The sequence below is a fragment of the Terrapene carolina genome, unplaced genomic scaffold (assembly GCF_002925995.2).
Source record: "Terrapene carolina triunguis isolate 2854851 unplaced genomic scaffold, T_m_triunguis-2.0 Scaffold232, whole genome shotgun sequence".
Classification (NCBI taxonomy): Eukaryota; Metazoa; Chordata; order Testudines; family Emydidae; genus Terrapene; species Terrapene triunguis.
The window spans coordinates 1,328,608-1,351,779 of record NW_020664583.1 but is presented as its reverse complement, the minus strand read 5'-3'; the positions used below and the strand labels follow the sequence as shown (position 1 = coordinate 1,351,779).

At 44.2% G+C, this 23,172-nt stretch overlaps 1 protein-coding gene across 9 annotated transcripts in view; it reads right to left on the bottom strand.

Moving 5' to 3' along the window:
- Positions 1 to 23,172, bottom strand: part of RAF1 (Raf-1 proto-oncogene, serine/threonine kinase) — a 98,400-nt gene that overhangs the window by 8,172 nt on the left and 67,056 nt on the right. For all 9 annotated transcript variants that reach the window (XM_026656663.1, XM_029912577.1, XM_026656662.1 and 6 more), the window contains 4 exons: positions 23,031 to 23,115; positions 21,726 to 21,902; positions 19,479 to 19,525; positions 10,400 to 10,518 (listed from right to left, as the gene is read on the bottom strand). In XM_026656663.1, the coding sequence (XP_026512448.1) occupies positions 10,400 to 10,518; positions 19,479 to 19,525; positions 21,726 to 21,902; positions 23,031 to 23,115 (428 nt within the window). The remainder of the gene's footprint in view (positions 1 to 10,399; positions 10,519 to 19,478; positions 19,526 to 21,725; positions 21,903 to 23,030; positions 23,116 to 23,172) is intronic.

Below are 23,172 nucleotides of genomic sequence, written 5' to 3'. Positions count from 1 at the left end.
GGGAAAAATGGGAGTTTTTCCCAACAGTGGACATGAACTAAAATAATACACCCACATTCTCTGTGGAAGCCAAACACATCTTTGTACTTTACTTATTTCCTTGCTTTTCTTTTAGTTTTTTTCATATAAACACCAAATGTTATATTTTAAGGAAGCTTTTTGTGTCTTAATCACTCATTTAAAAACTAACAGAATTAGAGCTTGTGCTGTGATTCATAGGTACCATTCTTTGGCCTTTGTACTTGTTCTTAAAAGGGCTTGGAGGAAAGAAGAACCATGTACCAGCCTCCAAGACTTGGGGGAAAAAGGCAGAAAATCCAATAGTTCCAAGCCTGATGGAGGAGTGGTATTCCCATGATAGAAACTGTCTTTTTGTTTTAACACCCTGATGCCAGAGACCACAGGACACTGTATTTAAAAGGAACATTATCATTTGAATTTTTTTAAATTGACTCATTTTAAGTTTGATAGCACCTACCCCCTAAATAAGATATACAGAAGAGTGTGTAGGGGAAGTTTTTAAATTCTGTTTCAAAAGACTTCCAAGGTTTTTTTGCTTTCCTAACACACAAAAATGTGCAAAGTTAACGAACTAAAGAACGCTTCCTCTCCCAGCACCACCAATCTCTTTCAGGTATAATCATTTAAAGTGTTATTTGTAATAAATGTAGGCATACAAGTTTCAGAAATGTGATTTTCAAGTTGACTGACTAATCAAAGCTCCAATTCTTTTTTCATGATTGCAAATACCATCAATATGTGGCTTCTCCATGACTACATGCATTCCTAGTCACAAATTAGCAGTTGATATCATCAGCAGACTTTTATTCCCTAATAGAATTTATACTGCAAATATTTAACAATGCAGAAATGTATGTAAACGAATGTAAAGTTAGGGTTGGAAAAAACCAGATGGTATGCTAGAGCCACTGCAAAACACAGAAATAAAATAAACTTGTGCTCTGACCCAATGCAGCCAGAAACTAATGAAAAGAAACATGGTTGAATGATTCTGCTCTCATAAACCCAGACATAAGCCACTAAAATAGCTTTCCTTGATCAATTCCCTCAAAAACCTTCTACCAAACAACTTTTTTTTTTTTTTTGTCCGGGGGAGGGGTGGGAGGAGTGGGGAGCCAAACAGGGTATGTCTAAGGTTGCAGCTGGGATTGAGCCTGCCAGCCAAAGTAGACAAGCATGCTAAAAATACCAATGTGGATATTGCGGCTGAAGCAGAGACTCAGGCTAGCCACCCAAACTCAGAGCCACGGGGTCATGTGGGCTTAAGAGAACCCAAGCAGTCACCCGATCCACAATATCCACACAGCTATTTTTTGCATTAAATGCATTACAGAATTCATCAGCGGAATTAAGAAAGTTGGAGCTTTTCACACTTGAAGAGGAGGGGGAAGCTATTTGGAATTGAAGTATTGACACAATGATATGTTTCCACCTCACTGTCACTTTTTTTACATTTCTAAGTTACCTGTTGAAATGAATGGGACACTTGAAAATTCTCAGTGCTATTGTTTCAGGTAGGCTGAAGATTTGAATACAACAGCGTTGGTTTATACTCCATTCAAGTTTTCCCGATTTTCTTCACAATCATGAGGACTAGAAACGTGGATGTTTTTGTTTTAAAAATAATAAAAAAATAAATAAATCTTGGATTCTGTGGCAGAATTTTTTAGCAAATGTGAATTCTGCAGTTGCAGAATAAGCAGACCCCTAATGATAACATTAGACACACGCAGTGGTTCTCAAACTTTGGTACTGATGACTCCTTTCACATAGAAAGCCTCTGAGTGCGACCCCTCCTTATAAATTAAAAACACTTTTTATATATTTAACACCATTATAAATGCTGGAGGCAAAGCGGGGTTTGGGGTGGAGGCTGATAGCTCGTGACCCCCTGAGGGGTCCCGACCCCCAGTTTGAGAACCACTGCATAACAGGGACCGATTCCAAAGTTCCACAGCGGTGTGTAAAAGTAGCAAAATAGGTATTACTGTTCAGAAAAAATTGTCACGTCACTGACATGCATGAGGATATCAGCTACTACAAAGGGCCAATACTGTAGGAACAGATATAAACAATGATATTCCTCAAAGTAAGGGCAGGTCTCACCTAATCTACACCAAAGATGAATTTGGTCCCCTAAAAATATTGGTATAACCAAAAAAACCACACAGGAATATTGATATTTCATGAGTCTTGACAACAGAGACAGTCAAAGTGCAAGCCATAACTGCCCTCAAGCTTTATTATAAGTTGTGACTAGTGGAGGCTACCAAACCCAGAATACAATGCTCCATCTTGATGAAAGCAGCCCTCTACTCTGTGGAAAACATTCCATCATCAGGTTTACTAACAATACTATGAAGTTATTCATTAGTATTTATTCATCAATAAATCCAGAAAGTCATACAAATCTACATATACCTATGTTTAATTCTAAAAGTTCTTAAGAGTATTTAAAGGCTAATATACTTTAGTATTAAAAGCTGTATGCTCTAAAAGTAGCACCATCTTTATCTCTATAACTTGCTTTCTCAACAGAGCCTGACAAATCCACTTGCCAACAGTTAGTTCAGGGATTGGCAAACTACAGCCCGTGGGCCGGATCCAGCCTGCCAGCCATTTTAATCCGACCCTCGAGCGCCCACTGGGGAGCGGGGTCTGAGACTTGCCCTAACGGTGCTCCAGCTGGGGAGCAGGGTCAGGGACCGTGCCAGACGGCTCCCGGAAGCAGCGGCATGGCCCCTTCCTCTGGCTCATATGCGTAGGGGCAGCCAGGGGCCACCGCTCTGCACGCTGCCCCACCCCAAGTGCCGCCCCTGCAGCTCCCATTGAAACCACAGCCAATGGGTGCTGCAGCGGCGGTGCCTGCAGACAGGGCAGCATGTAGAACTGCTGGAACGCACCTCGCAGAGGAGCCGGAGAAGGGACATGCCACCGCTTTCGGGAGCCACTTGAGGTAAGTGCTGCCCAGAGCCTGCAGCCCTAAGCCTCTCCCTGCACCCCAACCCCCATCCCCCTCCTGCCCTCTGAACCCCTTGATCCCAGCCCAGAGCACCCTCCTACACCCCAAACCCCTCATACCCAGCCCCATCCCAGAGCCCGCACCTCTGGACGGAGCCCTCACTCCCCCCACCCCGGCACCCCTTCCCCCAACCCCAGCCCGGAGCCCCCTCCTGCATCCCGAACTCCTCATTTCTGGCCCCACCCCAGAGCCCGCACCCCCAACCAGAGCCCTCATCCCCTTACACACCCCAACCCCAATTTTGTGAGCATTCATAGCCCGCCATACAATTTCTATTCCCAGATGTGGCCCTCGGGCCAGAAAGTTTGCCCACCCCTGAGCTAGTTGCTAATAAGGGCTTACCAGAAGTTGCTGAATAAACTAAGCTTTCATGTTTCTACCCCTTACGGTTACAAAGATAATGTTCCAAGTGTGAACCAAATCCATCAATATAGTGCTGTCTTCCTGAATCTGTAGACAGTCTAAAATAAGAACTAGGAACTGCCCATATCCTGGCCCCAGTTCACAAAGTCTGAGAAGCCAGACTCATCCTTGTGAATTCCTCTACAGTGGCAGAGAATTTTTTTTTCCCAATCAAGTGTTCCTTCTATATTATTTCAGTTTCTAAGCATGGGTTATTTGGAATATATAGGCAGAAACCAAAGCATTTAGTCTTTTGCCACTCAAATCAAAGTCAAGTATGTTCTTTTCTTTCAGAGTAAATGAACAAAAAGTGTGCTAATTAAACAGAAAATTGTAGTTATGACAGCAACAATAAAATCTCAGTAAAGGCCTTGTTCCCACTTGCATTGCTATCAACAGGAGCAGGATCGAACCCTAAATCGGGCCCTTTATGCATAACAGAAACCTTTTCAGCTCCTGCAAGAGAGTTGCAAGTAATGATTCCTGGCTGAGAATTTGCTAGACTATAACTTACCTATTCTGACATAAAATCATCAGAATAGATATTTGAATTTAATCTGAGTCAGGGGTAGGCAACCTATGGCACGTGTGCCGAAGGCGGCATGCAAGCTGATTTTCAGTGGCACTCACACTGCCCGGGTCCTGGACACCGGTCCGGGGGGCTCTGCATTTTAATTTAATTTTAAATGAAGCTTCTTAAACACTTTAAAAACCTTATTTACTTTATATACAGCAATAGTTTAGTTATATATTATAGACTTATAGAAAGAGACCTTCTAAAAATGTTTAAATGTATTACTGGCACGCAAAACCTTAAATTAGAGTGAATAAATGAAGACTCAGCACACCACTTCTGAAAGGCTGCCAACCCCTAATCTAAGTCCTATAGGAAAGTTTAGAAAATGTACTTTGTTGGTGTTATGTAAAGTCTAAGCCAAATTGAAAGGAAAATTTCAGACAACAGCCTTAAAGTTTCACTTTTGCCAGTGTTAGAAATTCAGTCTTACGTCTTTCCTTCATAAAATGAAATCTAGCAAAATAAATCGCGTTGGAACAACATGTCAAATATGTCAAATCAAACCGAGTTCCTAAGAGCACTAAATATAAAAATTGTAGTGGTTTAATAATAAATGTCCATTATCAGGTAAAAAGGAATTTGAAAAATAGCTAAGAAGCTTTTTTTTGTGTAACACCTTAGAGTATTAATTTGAAACATTTAAAAAGAGTATTTCACTTTCATCATCTATATTCTTTTTTTTTTTTTTTTTTTTTTTTTATAAACCTTCACTCAGTTTTCACAATGAAAAAAGATTGGTCAATATTTTCCAGATTATGTTCTAATACAATGCTGCAAGATTCACACTGCATGGGAATAATTTAACTCAATCAAAGATTATGTATTGAATTTTAAATATTTTAATTAACACACTTTAACAGTCCTGAATTTTAGTATTAGACTACTTGCAAGTGTTACTTTAAATGTAAGCTCTTGATGTTAATATGGGCTGGCAGTCTTCATTGTTACTCTATATTTGTGTTCTGAGAAAAACCAGGAAATGTTTGTTAAGAATACAAGGCTGCTTGGCTAAGATTTGTTTATGGAAGATAAGTATACAAATAATCTAAAACATAACAGCAAACAGGAAATTGTACCAAAAATTCAATGCTTCATAAAAGCTTTACTCCCCCTTTCTTTTGTGTAATAGTTTTATTTCCTAAAACTAATTTAAACCTATCGATTCAAAAAATTGAAATGTTTATGAGAAAACAGATATCAGCTGAACGCCAGATGCTAAAGAAAACTTCATAATCCTTGCTCTTTAATCATTAAAGTTAAAGCTCTAATTGCCAAAAATAGTCAATCCTTAGTGTTCAGCCATATTCCATTGGTTTTCTATAGTGTCCATCGCTGTAGTAGTGTACCCAATTCTTTAGGGCTCTTTAGTCAAGTTCTTGATGCTACGAACATATGTATTTAGCATTAAAATTAATATAGGGCATGATAATCCTGGACATGAATAAAAAAAAAAGACAGAAAAGGAGTTAACTGTCAAAACAGTATAGCCTAGTAAGAGTTCAGCTTTGCAAGGAACGTTGAAATATAGCAACCCATAAAGTATTGGACTATAATCTCAGAGAAGGCAAAACTGTGCTATCTTGAAGTCGTGATGTAGCTGAAAATCCTCATTCAAAATGAACAATCATAGTACATGCGCTTTCCAATGTAACAGCAATAACTGTCTAGTACAAATTATTTATATTTTATTTGTAAATTTGATACCAATACAGCACTCCACATATTAAAAACTACTTAAAGGAGGGAAAAACTCTCTATCTTCACAATCTTACAGTTCTGGTTGACTGAAATACACAAGATATACCAAGAACATACAAAAACCTAAACTGTACGGTTGAATACAAATCCAGAGCACATGTTTTCTAAGTTTAAGGAAGTGTCCAACTATGCAATCATTAGACTGTAAAGGGCCCAACTCTGCAAAGCGTTACTCAGATGATCAGTCCTTAAACAAGTACCGCCACTGAATTAATGTAGAGAGTATTTTTCATGAGTAAGGACTGCTTGAATGAGATGGGGGATTGCAAGATCAGGGCCAAAAGGCAGTTGACGCTTTTCATGGCTAAACTGCAGTTATTTGAATTCACATCCATTTTGTTTGTTACATATGGATTACATGATTATATAGTACGCAGTTTTAAAAGTAGTCTATGTCCAGCTGTCCTGATATTGCATGTTCTGCCATTAGCCAAGAACAAAGTTATGTAACACTTAAGTAAACTTACATCCATCTTCAACAGGAGTCCAATTTTTCCAGTCCATTGCAAGCAGTGAACATGCTGCAAGCATTATGCCAAAGTGGTAACAAAATCCTATGCTCAAGTAACATTTAGCAGCTGATGCAAGCCACAAAAGCAAGGATGGGGATATAATGACTTGTTGCATTATGCCTAGGTAAAGAAGGGGACCTTCAGTGTGTGTGGTGAAATTTCTATGAACAGGGTGTGAAAGGATAGAGAGGAAGCCTTAATTTCTGTTCCTTACTTGTAAGTTTCAAACTTAATACTTCTTTGTCTATATTTCCTTAGAACTGGCATTTAATGGTAGAGAAACACTTTATAAGGTATTGTTACTCTTGCTTGTATAAAAGAAAAAAGACAACACTTACTATTCTATATCCTAGTTTTAGGGACAGGAAACTTAATAGAAGCATGAGATTCCTAAATAGTATTAATTATACCCTCTTCTGTCAATATATGTTACAAGAGTCCTCATATATATCAGCTATTGACACCAGGGTAGTTTTGGTCCATAGTGCTAATAGGAATTGCAATTCCTTTAAAAAAAAAAAATCATTTCTTGGTTTCAGTTTGTTAGAAAGCAGTATATACAAGTAGCAAACATTGGAAAAGGTAAGAAAATGGCTAGAGCCATGAATCAGAATTAAGTGAACTGATCAATACAACCGAACATAGGAACTGTGTAAATAGGTAATTTCATATTTGAGACTGAATATTTAGATAAAAAGCAATTCACTTTACTATTATTTCTATTTCTCTCTTGCTATTATTCAAGATGTGTACATTAATAAGCACGCGTCCTCTCTCACTTCACTCTGTTTGATCCAGTAATGAAATCACCACCACGTGATGGTGGCAATATCATATCATAATAAAGAATCCTTATTGCGGTTGCAGGAACAAACCATCCCGAGGTGTAGAAAGAATAGTAAATATGGCAGGCGACCAGCTTGGCTAAACAGTGAAATCCTTGCTGATCTTAAATGCAAAAAAGAAGCTTACAAGAAGTGGAAGATTGGACAAATGACCAGGGAGGAGTATACAAATATTGCTCAGGCATGCAGGAGTGAAATCAGGAAGGCCAAATCACACTTGGAGTTGCAGCTAGCAAGAGATGTTAAGAGTAACAAGAAGGGTTTCTTCAGGTATGTTAGCAACAAGAAGAAAGTCAAGGGAAGTGTGGGACCCTTACTGAATGAAGGAGGCAACCTAGTGACTGAGGATGTGGAAAAAGCTAATGTACTCAATGATTTTTTTGCCTCTGTCTTCACAAACAAGGTCAGCTCCCAGACTGCTGCACTGGGCAGCACAATATGGGGAGAAGGTGACCAGCCCTCTATGAGAAAGAAGTGGTTCGGGACTATTTAGAAAATCTGGACGTGCACAAGTCCATGGGGCCGGATGCGCTCCATCCGAGGGTGCTAAAGGAGTTGGCGGATGACATTGCAGAGCCATTAGCCATTATTTTTGAAAACTCATGGCGATCAGGGGAGGTCCCGGATGACTGGAAAAAGGCTAATGTAGTGCCCATCTTTAAAAAAGGGAAGGAGGATCCGGGGAACTACAGGCCAGTCAGCCTCACCTCAGTCCCTGGAAAAATCATGGAGCAGGTCCTCAAGGAATCAATTATGAAACACTTAGAGGAGAGGAAAGTGATCAGGAACAGTCAGCATGGATTCACCAAGGGGAAGTCATGCCTGACTAACCTAATTGCCTTCTATGATGAGATAACTGGCTCTGTGGATGAGGGGGAAAGCAGTGGATGTGTTATTCCTTGACTTTAGCAAAGCTTTTGATACGGTCTCCCACAGTATTCTTGCTGCCAAGTTAAAGAAGTATGGGCTGGATGAATGGACTGTAAGGTGGATAGAAAGCTGGCTAGATCGTCGGGCTCAACGGGTAGTGATCAATGGCTCCATGTCTAGTTGGCAGCCAGTTTCAAGCGGTGTGCCCCAAGGGTCGGTCCTGGGGCCGGTTTTGTTTAATATCTTTATTAATGATCTGGAGGATGGAGTGGACTGCACTCTCAGCAAGTTTGCCGATGACACTAAACTAGGAGGCATGGTAGATACACTAGAGGGTAGGGATCGGATACAGAGGGACCTAGACAAATTAGAGGATTGGGCCAAAAGAAACCTGATGAGGTTCAACAAGGACAAGTGCAGAGTCCTGCACCTAGGACGGAAGAATCTCATGCACAGCTACAGACTAGGGACCGAATGGCTAGGTAGCAGTTCTGCAGAAAAGGACCTAGGGGTCACAGTGGACGAGAAGCTGGATATGAGTCAACAGTGTGCTCTTGTTGCCAAGAAGGCTAACGGCATTTTGGGCTGTATAAGTAGGGGCATTGCCAGCAGATCGAGGGATGTGATCGTTCCCCTTTATTCGACATTGGTGAGGCCTCATCTGGAGTACTGTGTCCAGTTTTGGGCCCCACACTACAAGAAGGATGTGGAAAAATTGGAAAGAGTCCAGCAGAGGGCAACAAAAATGATTAGGGGTCTGGAGTGCATGACTTATGAGGAGAGGCTGAGGGAACTGGGATTGTTTAGTCTGCAGAAGAGAAGAATGAGCGGGGATTTGATAGCAGCCTACAACTACCTGAAGGGGGGTTCCAAAGAGGATGGAACTCGGCTGTTCTCAGTGGTGGCAGATGACAGAACAAGGAGCAATGGTCTCAAGTTGCAGTGGGGGAGGTCTAGGTTGGATATTAGGAAACACTACTTCACTAGGAGGGTGGTGAAGCACTGGAATGCGTTACCTAGGGAGGTGGTGGAGTCTCCTTCTTTGGAGGTTTTTAAGGCCCGGCTTGACAAAGCCCTGGCTGGGATGATTTAGTTGGGAATTGGTCCTGCTTTGAGCAGGGGGTTGGACTAGATGACCTCCTGAGGTCCCTTCCAACCCTGATATTCTATGATTCTATGATTCACACAGTGCCTTACAACTTCTTTGCAAAATCAAATGGGGGAAACTAAACAGATGTATTAGCAAAATGCATTTAAGTAGTAAATAGAGCATCAAAGGAGGACATGTGAATATTTCCCCCACAGTGTGACCCTCTTTCAAAAGTACAGTAAGTTATACATGTGTTACTCCCTCCAAGTGGTTCAGGAAAAAAATATTTCCAATTTAATAAAAAGTAAAAACAAATATACTCCACAGATGCTGAGTCGGGAAACAAAAAATTCTCATGCCTTGCCAAGTCTACTATATTGAATGTATGCAGCAAGGAGATACATTACAAGAATATGCAAGTATGCATATTAGCAACAGGGATTGCCCATGAGTAGCTTTATAAAAAAAAATTATCTATATAGTCGCACAGGATATTCCTTACGAGTTGACTGAAAGGTAAAGACACGCATTTGCTCAAAGTCACCTAGAATGATATTTTTAAAATAGTGCCATCAAAATCACTACAGGGGCTTTACAGAAAGACAATAAAATACTAATCCAGCAACACTTGACATTTTTAAAAATCCCATCACACCAGGGAACAAAAATTAATAATTTTAATAATCAGCATATTTTCTAAAAATTAGAATAATTAACTTTTGTGTTATATGGCAATGGCTGAAGCTTACTGGAGCCTGATGTGCCAGAATGGATGATTTAAAAAAATATATATATTTATTTTGAAGCACAATACAAGCAAAATGCCAAACAGGTTCTAAAGAATACTGACACTTTCAAACCTTTAGGTAAAGCAAATATTTTGCTGTCCTATCAAAACCATCTTTAAAAAAATGACACTTGCAGGACTGACAGCAGCATTGCTCTATGCTGGTAAACCACTCTCACAAGTGAGCACCAAAAACAAGGAAACATGTGACACCCACATCTCCCTGGATAAGGAGATCAAGTACCCAAAGAAACTTACATGCTTTGGAACAACAAAGTATCTTTAACTAGGAACTAATTAACCAAAGCAATTTTTTATATATATATATATATATATTTTTTTTTGCAATTTCCCTTTGTTTTATTTAAGGTATAATTTTGCATATTATTGTCAAAAGAATTTTAATATTACTTTGTCAAAACAGTTTGAATCACATTATTCTCCCATTGACAAAACAATTTGAATTTGCACACAAACGAGGCAGAATTTAAAAAATCATCAAGTATTTTTCTTACCATCCAGAGGATTGAACCAGAAGGCTGCTCCACCTGCTGAGATCCGCTCCATCTGGATTTTACTGTTGCCAGACCAAAATCTCCTATTTTCACTGTGAGGCCTTCATGAAGAAATATATCTAAAAGGTTGTTTAGGAACTTCTGAAGAAAATTTGTGTAAATCAGACTCGATTTTCTATCACCTTTACAAAATGGTTTAGTGTTTCTCATATACCAGTCAGTGTGCAAAGAGTTTTGCCCAGTTTCTGTATTTGATCTGATTCACTTCATGCATGACCTCAATAGGTAGTAGTTAAAAAACATTTTCCTAGTTTTGAGATAAATATAATCCCAAATCATTCGCCTTTCATTTTATTCATATTTATTATGCCTACACTAACATAGCTAACACTCAGGGAAAATGCAAATATTTTAGCAGAGGGGCTGGAATAACTATGAGACAGCTCAGTATTATTGTTTAGTGTACTAGCTACTCCTGGGGGAATTCTGCGCCAAAAAATTAAGAATGCTGAAACAAAAAATTAAAGTTTCTGCAGACAATATTTTCAAATTCTGAAAAATTCTGCATATTTTATTTGTCAAAATAACACTATATAATCACACCAGTTTCAATTATTTTTGGTCATTTATTTCAAAATATCTGTCAGCAAGTATGTCTCTAACAATACAGACAACAAAAAAGATTCAGGAAATGTTTTTTGACAAATAGATTCCTTACTACTCATATTAATACAGAACTCGGAGTAATAATTCATTTAAACTACAGTACAGAAAAGACGGTTACTCACCGTTGTAACTGTTGTTCTTCGAGATGTGTTGCTCATATCCATTCCAGTTAGGTGTGCGCGCGCCGCGTGCACGATCGTCGGAAGATTTTTGCCCTAGCAACCCCGGTGGGTCGGCTGTGGAGCCCCCTGGAGTGGCGCCGTTATGGCGCTGGATATATACCCCAGCCGACCCAGCGCCCCCTCAGTTCCTTCTTGCCGGCTACTCCGACAGTGGGGAAGGGGGGCGGGTTTGGAATGGATATGAGCAACACATCTCGAAGAACAACAGTTACAATGGTGAGTAACCGTCTTTTCTTCTTCGAGTGCTTGCTCATATCCATTCCAGTTAGGTGACTCCCAAGCCCCCACCTAGGAGGCGGGGTCGGAGTGACACATTGCTGTGTGCAGAACCGCTGACCCGAAAGCAGCATCGTCTCTGGATTGTTGCACCAGTGCATAGTGAGTAGCAAATGTGTGGACCGATGACCACACTGCAGCTCTACAAATGTCCTGGATCGGTACTTGAGCCAGGAAGGCAGTCGAGGAGGCCTGGGCCCTCGTGGAATGAGCAGTGAGGTGTGGCGTCGGTACACCGGCCAGGTCGTAGCAAGCACGAATGCAGGACGTAATCCAAGAGGACAGGCACTATGAAGAGACCGGTGATCCTTTCATCCGGTCGGCCACTGCAACGAAGAGTTGCGTCGTCTTCCTAAATGGCTTTGTACGGTCGATATAGAAAGCCAGGGCCCTGCGAACGTCTAAGGAATGCAAACGCTGGTCTTGACGAGTAGCGTGCGGCTTCGGATGGAAGACTGGGAGGAATATGTCCTGATTTACGTGAAAAGGTGAGATCACTTTTGGAAGAAAGGCAGGGTGGGGGCGAAGCTGCACCTTGTCCTTGTGGAACACCGTGTAAGGGGGCTCGGATGTCAGCGCCCTGAGTTCCGAGACGCGTCGTGCTGAGGTGATGGCTACGAGGAAGGCTGTCTTCCAGGATAAGTACAGGAGTGAGCAGGTCGCCAATGGTTCAAACGGAGGCCCTGTGAGCCTGGAGAGCACGAGGTTGAGGTCCCACGTCGGAACCGGCTGTCGTTGCTGTGGGTACAGCCGGTCTAAGCCCTTGAGGAATCTAACGACCATCGGGTTAGAGAAGACCGAGGACGTGAGTTCTCCTGGGTGGAAAGCGGAAATAGCGGCGAGGTGAACCTTGATTGAGGATGTTGCCAAGCCTTGCTGTCTTAGGGACAGGAGGTATTCCAGTATGCAGGGGATAGGTGCCTGCAAGGGAGAAGTAGCTCGTTGCTCACACCAACAGGAGAACCGCTTCCACTTGGCTAGATAAGTGGTCCGCGTAGAGGGCTTTCGACTTCCCAGCAGAACCTGCTGGACGGCCTGCGAGCACTGCCGCTCTGTCCGACTCAACCATGGAGCATCCACGCCGTGAGGTGGAGAGACTGTAGGTCGGGGTGACACAACCGGCCATGGTCCTGGGAGATGAGGTCCCGACTCAAGGGGAGCGTGATCGGCGTTCGTACTGAAAGTTCCAGCAGTGTGGTGTACCAGTGTTGCCTCGGCCAAGCGGGGGCGACTAGAATCACCCGTGCATGATCCCTGCGGATCTTGAGCAGTACCCTGTGGACCAGCGGAAATGGAGGGAAGGCGTAGAACAGGTGGTCCTTCCATGTTAGAAGGAAGGCGTCTGACCGAGAGCCCGGGGCTCGTCCGTGCAGGGAGCAGAATACCTGGCACTTCCTGTTGGCCCGAGATGCGAAGAGGTCGACCTGGGGAAATCCCCACCTCTGGAAGACGGAATAGATGACGTCCGGGCGAATTGACCACTCGTGTGTCTGGAAGGACCTGCTGAGACGGTCCGCCAGCGTATTCTGGACTCCAGGAAGGAACGATGCCGTAAGATGTATCGAGTGGGCGATGCAGAAGTCCCACAGGCGAATGGCCTCTTGACATAGGAGCGATGAGTGGGCTCCGCCTTGCTTGTTGATGTAGAACATTGCCGTGGTGTTGTCGGTGAGAACCAACACGCAACAGCCCTGTAGGAAGTTGAGGAACGCCTGGCAAGCTAGGCGCACCGCCATCAGCTCTCTGACGTTGATGTGGAGGGCTAGTTGGGCCACGGACCAGAGGCCCTGGGTATGGTGCTCTCCGAGGTGAGCGCCCCATCCTAGAGATGAAGCATCCGTGACTAGGTGGAGGGAGGGTTGTGGGGCGTGAAAGGGTACTCCTGCACAGACCACCGTACGATCCGTCCACCAGGTGAGGGAGGCCAGGATCGAGGCCGGAACCGTGACCACCATATTCAGGTCGTCTCGATGAGGACGGTAGACCGATGACAGCCAAGCCTGCAGTGGGCGAAGTCGTAGCCTGGCGTGCCTGGTTACGTAGGTGCACGAGGCCATGTGGCCCAAAAGGGCAAGGCAAGTTCTTAAGGTGGTGATTGGAAAAGTCCTGAGTCCTTGAATGACGCTTAGGATGGTATGAAAGCGGCTGTCGGGGAGGATGGCTTGGGCGCGTCTGGAGTCCAGGACTGCTCCGATAAACTCTATCCTCTGAGTTGGTACCAGGGTGGACTTTTCTCTGTTGAGTAGAATGCCCAACTCGTGGAAAGTGTGTGTCACCATGCGGACATGAGCCTGCACTTGGTCCCTGGTGCGGCCGCGTACCAGCCAGTCGTCCAAGTACGGGAACAGCTGTATCCCTTGTCGACGAAGGAAGGCCGCGACGACTGCCAGACACTTTGTGAACACTCTGGGAGCCGAAGACAAGCCGAAGGGAAGGACTGCAAATTGGTAGTGCATTGTGCTTACTACAAATCGCAGGAAGCGCCTGTGAGGCGGATAGATCGCTATGTGAAAATAAGCGTTCTTCATGTCGAGGGCGGCGAACCAGGATCCAGTGAAGGGATGATGGTCCCCAATGATACCATGCGGAACTTCAACTTTACTATGAATTTGTTGAGTCCGCGCAAGTCTAAGATGGGCCGTAGACCCCCTTTTGACTTGGGGATCAGGAAGTAGTGGGAGTAAAACCCCCTGCCCCTTAGCTCCGATGGAACCTCCTCTATGGCCCCCATAGCAAGGAGCCCAAAAACCTCCTGTGTAAGGAGTTGCTCGTGAGAGGGGTCCCTGAAGAGGGACGGGGAGGGGGAGTGGGGGGGGGCGAGGAAAATTGGAGGGCGTATCCCCTCTCCACCGTGCGAAGGACCCAACGGTCCGAGGTTATACGGGACCAAGCACGGTGGAAGCGGGAGAGGCGATCCCGGAAGGGGGGAGTCGGATCCTGGATACAGGCCGAGGTGCCGTCCTCGACCGCACCTTCAAAAGTTTTGCCTAGGCCCTGAAGGTGGCCTAGGCTGTCCCTGGTTTTGACCAGGTTGAGGGCCGTTCGACCTCCGCCTGCCTCCTCGACCCCGCCGCCTGGCAAAGTCCTGTCTAGGACGAGGCGGGGGAGGGTAAAATCTCTGCGGCGGCGGCCGGAAGGGTCTGCGCTGAGGCCCCGGGACATGCATCCCCAGGGAGCGCATCATTGTCCGCGAGTCCTTGAGGTTTTGGAGCCTCGCGTCAGTCTTCTCTGAGAAGAGTCCCTGGCCCTCAAACGGCAGATCTTGTAGCGTCTGCTGCAGCTCTGGTGGCAAGCCAGACACCTGGAGCCAGGAGAGTCGCCGCATGGCTATCCCCGAAGCCAGGGTCCTAGCTGCCGAGTCCGCAATGTCAAGCGAGGCTTGTAAGGAGGTGCGCGCCACCCGCATACCCTCCTCTACCAAAGCCCCAAACTCCTCCCTCGATTCCTGGGAAACCAGCTCCTTGAATTTCCCCATCGAGGACCAGGAGTTGAAGGAGTAGCGGCTCAGGAGCGCCTGTTGGTTAGCCGCTCGGAGTTGGAGCCCCCCCGCAGAGTAGACCTTGCGTCCGAACAAGTCGAAGCGCTTAGCGTCCTTCGACTTGGGCGCAGCGGCCTGCTGGCCATGGCGCTCCCGTGCATTCACCGATGATACGACCAGTGAGCACGGCTGGGGATGAGTATAGAGGTATTCATGGTCTTTGGAGGGAACAAAGTACTTCCGCTCCACCCCTCTGGCCGTGGGTGGAATCGAGGCCGGGGTTTGCCAGATGGTGGTGGCATTGGCTTGAATAGGCCGAGAGGGAGCGTCCGCTGATAGGATGTTTACAATGGGGTCGTGAACCTCCACAATCTCCTCCATTTGGAGGTCCATATTGCGTGCCACCCTTCGCAAGAGGTCCTGGTGCGCTCGCAGGTCAATAGGAGGCGGACCCATGGCGGATGTGCCCGCTACAGCCTCATCGGGGGAGGAGGAGGAGGATCCCCCCGGTGGCAAGGGGTCCAAGGGTGGTTCCTGCTCCAGGTGCTCCTGTAGGTGAACATCAGCAGCCCCTGGGACCAGGGCCTCCACCGGAGTGGGCACTGGCGCCTCCATACCACCTGGTGGAGGGCGGGAGATGGTGGCCTCCGGGACCCTGGGCTCGGAGCGTGCCGAGCGGGACGCAGAAGGAGGGGCGCCCTGCGCCTGATGGTAGGCCCACGGCGTCCAGAAGGACCAATGCGCAGGAGCTTGCGTAGGGTCCTCCGCCGTCTCCTGCAGGTGGGTGGCCTCCGCATCCGAGGAACGGGAAGCCGACCTCGATGGCCACGGCGGTGCCGAGCGCACTGACACTGGCACCGGATGGTACGGTGCCGATCGGTGCCGGTCGTAGGGCGATCTGTCCCTGCCCGGTGCCGGGGAACGGTGCCGAGATCTAGATCGGGCTCGGTGCCGGTAGTCTCTTCGGTGCCGAGAGCCCGATCTGGAGCGGGACGAAGATCTTGAGGAGGCCTGGTACCGGGAGCGGCCTCTCGAGCCCGAGCGGCGCTCATACCGGTGCCGGGAGCTCCGCCTCGAGCCCGAGCGGTGCCGGTCGTCGCGACGGTGCCGGGATCTGGAACGGCGTCGTGAAGGTGATCGGTGCCGCGAGTACGACCGGTGCCGAGGTGACATTCGGCGCCGGGACTCCGAGCGGCGTCGGGACGTGCTCCTGGACCTCGAACGGTGCCGCAAGTCTGGAGCTGGAGACGGCGGGAGCAGCAGGGCAGGCTTGCCCCTGGACTGCAGCTGGCGCGGAGCAACCGGTGCCGGGAGGTGTGACGGCCCCGGTTCGGTGAAGGCAATCAGGTCCCGTGCCGTTGCAAAAGTCTCCGGGGTGGACGGGAGACAAGGTTCCACCACCAGCCTAGGTGGGGAAACAGTCCGCACCGGACTCGACGGCCTCGGTGCCGGAGTCAACGGTGGGGCCGCCTGTTGTGGGCGGTCCAACGGCGGACGTGGCTCTACCCCCGGCACCGAGGGAGCTGGCGTCTTCGGCGCAGCCGTGTCCTGGGTCTTGCGGACCTTCTTGTGGCCCGGAGACAGCGATCGGCGCCGAGGCCCCTGAGGCGGGCGCGGTGCCGACGTCGGTCGGTGCTGTGGTTTATCCGTCGCACCGGTCGGAGCCGCCGGGGCGCTGCGCACGGAAGCGCTCGGTGCCGGGGCGCTGTGCACCGAAGTGCTCGGTGCCGGGACGCTGCACACCGAAGGAGGGTCCGGACTCAGAGCCGCCTCCATCAGGAGCTGTCGGAGCCTGAAATCTCGCTCCTTCTTCATCCTCGGCTTGAAGGCCTTGCAGATAGGGCACTTATCTGCGGGATGGGCCTCCCCAAGGCACTTCAAGCAGGAGCTATGCGGGTCGCTTGTTGGCATGTGCTTCCCGCAGGACGCGCACGGCTTAAAGCCAGGAGCCTTGGGCATGAGCCCGGCTGTGCGCCGGGGGGGAAAAGGGGGGAGACAACCCCCTAAACCCCCGCTAACGATTTACAACTAAACAAGAACTAAACAACTAACTATCTAAAGAACTATAACAACTATATACAACTATCTACACTAATGAGAATGAGAAAGCTAGGGAGAGTGGAGATCAGCTATGCCGCGCTCCACAGTTCCAACGACCGTCAGGGGCGGTAAGAAGGAACTGAGGGGGCGCTGGGTCGGCTGGGGTATATATCCAGCGCCATAACGGCGTCACTCCAGGGGGCTCCACAGCCGACCCACCGGGGTTGCTAGGGCAAAAATCTTCCGACGATCGTGCACGCGGCGCGCGCACACCTAACTGGAATGGATATGAGCAAGCACTCGAAGAAGAACCATATTTCCCACACCCCTCAGAAGCAGTGCAAAGGCTTGGGGGAGTCAGGGGTAACAGAGGAGCTATGGGAGAGGAAAGTAATTGTTGGGAAGGAGCCTGAGTGTGAACTTGGAGGGTTGTTGGGTTTGGGTGGGAGAAGTATGGAACAGGTTTATTTGGGGGGGCAGGGAGGGATTGTTAGGGAGCTTCCCCCATGCAGACCATGACTGACCCCTAGTCTCTCCTGTTCAGACATCTGCCCCGTCCACATGTGTCCCTCCACCCCCACTCAGACACCCACTCCCCCCATCCCCATGTGTCCTTGCACCCCTTGTCCACGTGTCCCTTTACCCCCAGACACTCCCTCCCCCATCCCCATGTGTCTCTGTGCTCCCACTCAGCCACCGCCATCCCTATGTGGCCCTGTACCCTCTACCCCATCACCATGTGACCCTGCACCTCCACTCCCATTCAGCCCCTGCCCCAGTCTGTCCTCCCCCAGTAGTCCTTATGAGCTCGTCTGATCCCCCAGCAGCCCCGTGCGGACTGTCTCCCCATAGCCCGTCTCCTGACCTAGCCCAATAGGCACTGTGAAGAAGGCAGGCTCTCTCTCTTCCCCAGCTGGCCGGGAGCGGCTGCTCTGTTCTAGTGCCACAGTACCCTCTGGTGTGCAAAAGGTGGAATTGCAGCAACTTTCCAGTGGAAGCTTTTTTCTGTGCAAAAAAATTAAAAAAATGTGTGGCTCATTAATTATGCACATGCAGTGGTGCAGAATTCCCCCTGGAGTAATTAGCCTTTCACCTCTACCATAGCTAAGTTTAGATCATAACTCTCAATAGTTTATGTCTGTATCTGCATATATACCTAAGTAGATGAATAAAGCACACAGTTTATCACAGAATTCAAAATAAGTGGAAGCATTTATCACTGGAAACAGAAACCAGATTAAACTTATCTATCTGGTGCTCATTGTTGGGGGTGTGTGCCAAGAGGCTTAATTTAGGAATGCCACTCAATTGGGAGCTCTACAGTTTGTAGCATGGGATATAAGCCTTATACAGTATACCCATCATTAACAGCTCCAACATGTCCTTTAGTAGTGGTATTGTTCCAGAAGGAAAAAACACTTCAAAATCTAATTCAAGAATTGACTAAAAAAAAGTAATATTCTGAAAGATTCTATAGATGTGTCAGAAAGAGATATCCCTTACTCTTCTTATGATATCTAGTGAACTTGAGAGGAAAAGCAGACTGAAATAAGTTAATGAAATAAAAGATAGTTGCGATTATAAATGTAACAGCAGCAATTTTACACTTAAAATGATTAGTCTTTCATCCTCATTGAAAACATGAACACTCATTTGTTTACTGAACAACTGAAGTTAGTTTTGTAGAAATTCTGCCCTTTAAGAAAACAGTTCCCCCCCCCCCCCCCCACATTCTTCTGAGGCAAGTTTCAGTTTGTTATTTTGCCAATTTCAGTCAACATTCTGCTTGGTAGTTTCAAAGCCAGAGACTTGCCTAAAGTTCATAAACCAGAGACTTGCCATATATTCAGTTCATAAACTGAACTCCTAGAATAGACATTTTTTTAAAATTACCTACACATAAGCCTCACATATCAAGAAAATAAAAGTGACATGCAAAAGGAAACTGCAGAATCTTTATTCAGTATGAATTATTCAATAAGTATGCTGCTAGGAACATATTAGTCAAGTTCATTATACATTTTCCTTTCCCAATTTTAGAATCAAGAAGATTTTTGGCTCAGTTTCCACCAAAAGTTTCCATCTTTTTTGTGTTTTTGGTCATCTAATCCCATATGAAAGTAATCAAAAGAAGAGTCTAATTTCTGTCCTAAATAATCTTTCGAAGCGGGGGATATATTGAAAGTCAGTCAATTAGATTAAAATAGATCAGGTTTGCATCCCAAGATTGCATATGAACACAGGTAAGAAAGAGTAAGTGTATAAATATATATTCCATAAATCTTTACCGGGTTTTGGTTTGGTTTGTTTTTAAATTGTAATTTTAACTAGGATGTTTCAATTTCACAGAAAGACCTTCACAGTATTTATATTCAGTCGTCAGTCTGATACCAATTTAAACAGTTAAAGGAAATTTGACTAATTAGAGAAAGGATACTATTTGATTTCATGTCTCTGTGGATGATATTCTTTGCATGTAAATAGCTGTGAAAAGAAAAAAAAGTTTTAAAAAATATATCCATTGTTATTTATTTATACATACTAATTTGGCAAACCAAAATTAGTCTAAATAAATTTTTTTACAAAAGCTTCCTGAATAAATTATAAAATTTTACCACTAAGTGTTTTAGGGCCATAGTTCAACTTGTTCTAAACTTAAAACTTGGTGCTAAATGCCCTTTGGCTTGATAGCGTGTATTTAATTTTACCAGTCCACAAGACTAAAAAGAGAAAATAACCATCATTTCTGTAGGTTCTTCATAAAGCTATTTTTATGCTTATGCTCCATTTGCTGTTTATGTATCAACATTTGCCTTCAATAATGAGAAAATATTACAAGAATTGTGTCATTCCTTTCCACATGAATTGGTCAGTATCTTTTCTTTTAGAACCGCCATAGAAAGGGATGCAGCTCACCACTAATGTAAAATTATCTTTACCTAATATTGCATTCCATTAACCTACATCAACCCAAAATTACACTAGTGAGGTTGAAATCAGCTTAAAATTGTCTGTCGATAAACTAAAGGTTAAACTATATCTTCCAGCTTCTTCTCTGCAAAGCAAAACAAACATTTTCAATAAGTTTGTAATTAGCGATGTGTGTAATATTTGAACTGCCCCCATCTCTGAAAGGCTGTATGACAGTGTTATCTGGTATCTCAGATTTAAGAGCAAGAAAGAAAAGATTATCTAAAACTCACACAGCATTGTCAAGAATTTTTAGACTTACTGTAATCTTCCTGCAATCCGTGCTGACAGATAATTATAAAGGCATACTGGCACCACTGTAAATATATAAGAAACTGCAGGGATTTTCTACATTAATTATTTTAGTTGCTTACAATTTGGTTTTAAAATTTATTCTGAGCCAAAATTTACAACTATATGCCTAGCAAAAACTGTAAATATATTTCACTTTGTTTTTAAATCAATTTAACTTGTTAATTTTTATTACATAAAGGGTTACTAGTTTAAGATCCATTTTTATATAGAGAAAAATATTTGATTTTCAGTAGAACTCACACAGGGAGACTAAGACTGGCTGGGTAACCATACTCGGACGAGAAGCATGAGAAGTGTGGACTGGTTAGGCAAACAGAATGGACTGAGGTGGGACAGAGACAGGACAGGCACAGGCTGGAGGGGATGGGGTAGAAGAGTCTCTGACTACTAGAAACAATTTCCTTTGGTGTCAGCAAATATCTGTGAAACCCCATGGCAAAGCCTGTGCTCCACCTCCTCTAGTGCTGGTGCACATAGAGGAGAACCTATTACTGCTACTAGTTACTCCATTAGCTCAAGTGGCAGAGATCTGAGTGGTAGATCTAAAAGTTCCACCGCTGCTGAGAACACACATGTATCAATATAATGCCACACGGTGGACTTTGTTTTTTCAGTTTGCCTTTTTAAAAGCCTTGGATATTACAAAAAAAAAAAAAAAAAAAACCTACATTAGAAAAATATTAAATTTGCAGAATCGGGCACTCAAACATTAGGAAATGCCAGAATTAAGATTTCCCATGCAACCTTAATTCAATCGTCTTGTGCATATGCATTAAGATACTGTCTTTGATTACATACTATTTTTCTCTAATTTTTTGTGTATAATACAAATTTACATTTTAAAATTATATGACCAGAAGGATTTTTAATTGTATTTTTAAGAAGCTTTGAAACATTAAAATTTCAGAAATGTTATTCAGTCTTTCAGTCCCCAGTCAACATTATCTTCCCTAATAATTTGTATACAGTAGAGCCTCAGAGTTACGAACTGACCAGTCAACCACACACCCCTAATTTGGAACCAGAAGTACACAATCAAGCAGCAGTGACCCAAAAAAAGAGCAAATACAGGACAGTATTGTGTTAAACGTAAATTACTAAAAAAAAAAAAGAAAGGGAAAGCAGCATTTTTCTTCTACATAGTAAAGTTTCAAATTTGTATTAAGTCAATGTTCAGTTGAAAACTTTGAAAAGAACCACCATAATGTTTTGTTTTGTTCAGAGTTACGAACAACCTCCATTCCCGAACTGTTCGTAACTCTGAGGTTCTACTGTAACTCTTTGAGGGTTTGGTATCATGTTAATATATACTATACATTAAGACAATGTTTCTTGTATGTATTAGTTGCTCCTGAAGAAGATCGGCAGATCAGAATAGACAATTTCTAATCCTACTCACTCCATTCCTTGTGCTGTCTGTCGGGCAATATCAATGAGCTGGAACATTTGGAACTTGGTCTCTTGTACATGCAAGTGCTTATACAGACTGCTCCCTTCGCACCACTGCGTAACAATAGCCAGATTGTCTTTAGTCATGTAGCCCATGAACAGCAAAATATTAACATGTCGGGTCTTCCTAATGGAAGAAGTGGAAAGGAAAAGAACAAACATCTTCTTTTAAACATTTGTTAAGTTCCCTGAAATGTATTCTTGGCTAAGGAGACATCAAAGTATTTAGATCTAGAGTTTAACAAAATTATTTGAGGAACATGTGGATGCATGTGTGCAAGATGTTATTTTTAGAAAACAACATATCACAATTACCTCTTAAAAACAGGAAAGTTAGCAGGCATTTTTTTTAAAAAAAACAACCAATTATTAACTTTAAAATGTTTTTTCTTAGTTTCAAGAAAGTTATTTCAGAGTTCAAGTAAAGACAGATTAATACAATACTTAAATATAACGTGACAGAATCAAACTACTACAGCTTCCGTAAAGGCAAATTATCCCTCTCTTCTATGTTAAAGTACTTTGGAAAGGTTAATTGAAATGGTATCAAAAGGTCAAGCTGCAGTTTGCAGATGACATTAAATTGTTCTGGTTCACAGAAAAGACTACGGAGACATGAAAAAATGACAGATTTAAATACAGTGGAGCATTATGCAGCATGATGGCAGACAAATTTAACTTGTGTAGCGTAAAATAATTAAATGGAGGCAAAAAAAGCTATTCCCATATACATAAAATGGCTCTTAATTATTGGAAACTGCACAGGCAGTAATTAAAGCAAAGAGGTTTCCTGAGTTGACTAGGGAATGGATTTTAAAAGTACAGAAAATACTATGATGTTATAACAAAAAGGCACACCTTAATCTCAAATATTCTGTCCAGTATCCATCACCCTACCTAAAAGGTGATGAGATTTAAGAGTTCCAGAGAATGGCAACAAAATTATGGCAAGGTTCATATATGACAAGGGATTACAAATGTTAATACTATTTAGCTTAGAAAGAAGAGTTCAACGGATAATGAATGAGGTATTAAAAATTATAAAGGTCTCAAAACTGATCAGTATCTCTATTATCCTGCACCATGTGATAAGGTGGCACTCAAAAGACAGTAAATTTACAGTCCATAGCAGGAAACACTGTACCACTTACTATACAGAAAATTAATTCAACCTGTGACATTCACTTTTGGAAGGGTCAAAAATGCGTTAAAATTAGTAAATGCAAAATTATGCAAACCCATGTTATCAGCTCACCTTAATACAGCCACTTCATTTCTGAAAGCCTGAAACTGTTCTGGGGTTGGATTTACAACCTTTAATATCTTTACTGCTACATCTCCTGCAAATACATTTAACATAAAGGTTACCAACAACACTGTAACAGTCTTTTAGAGGA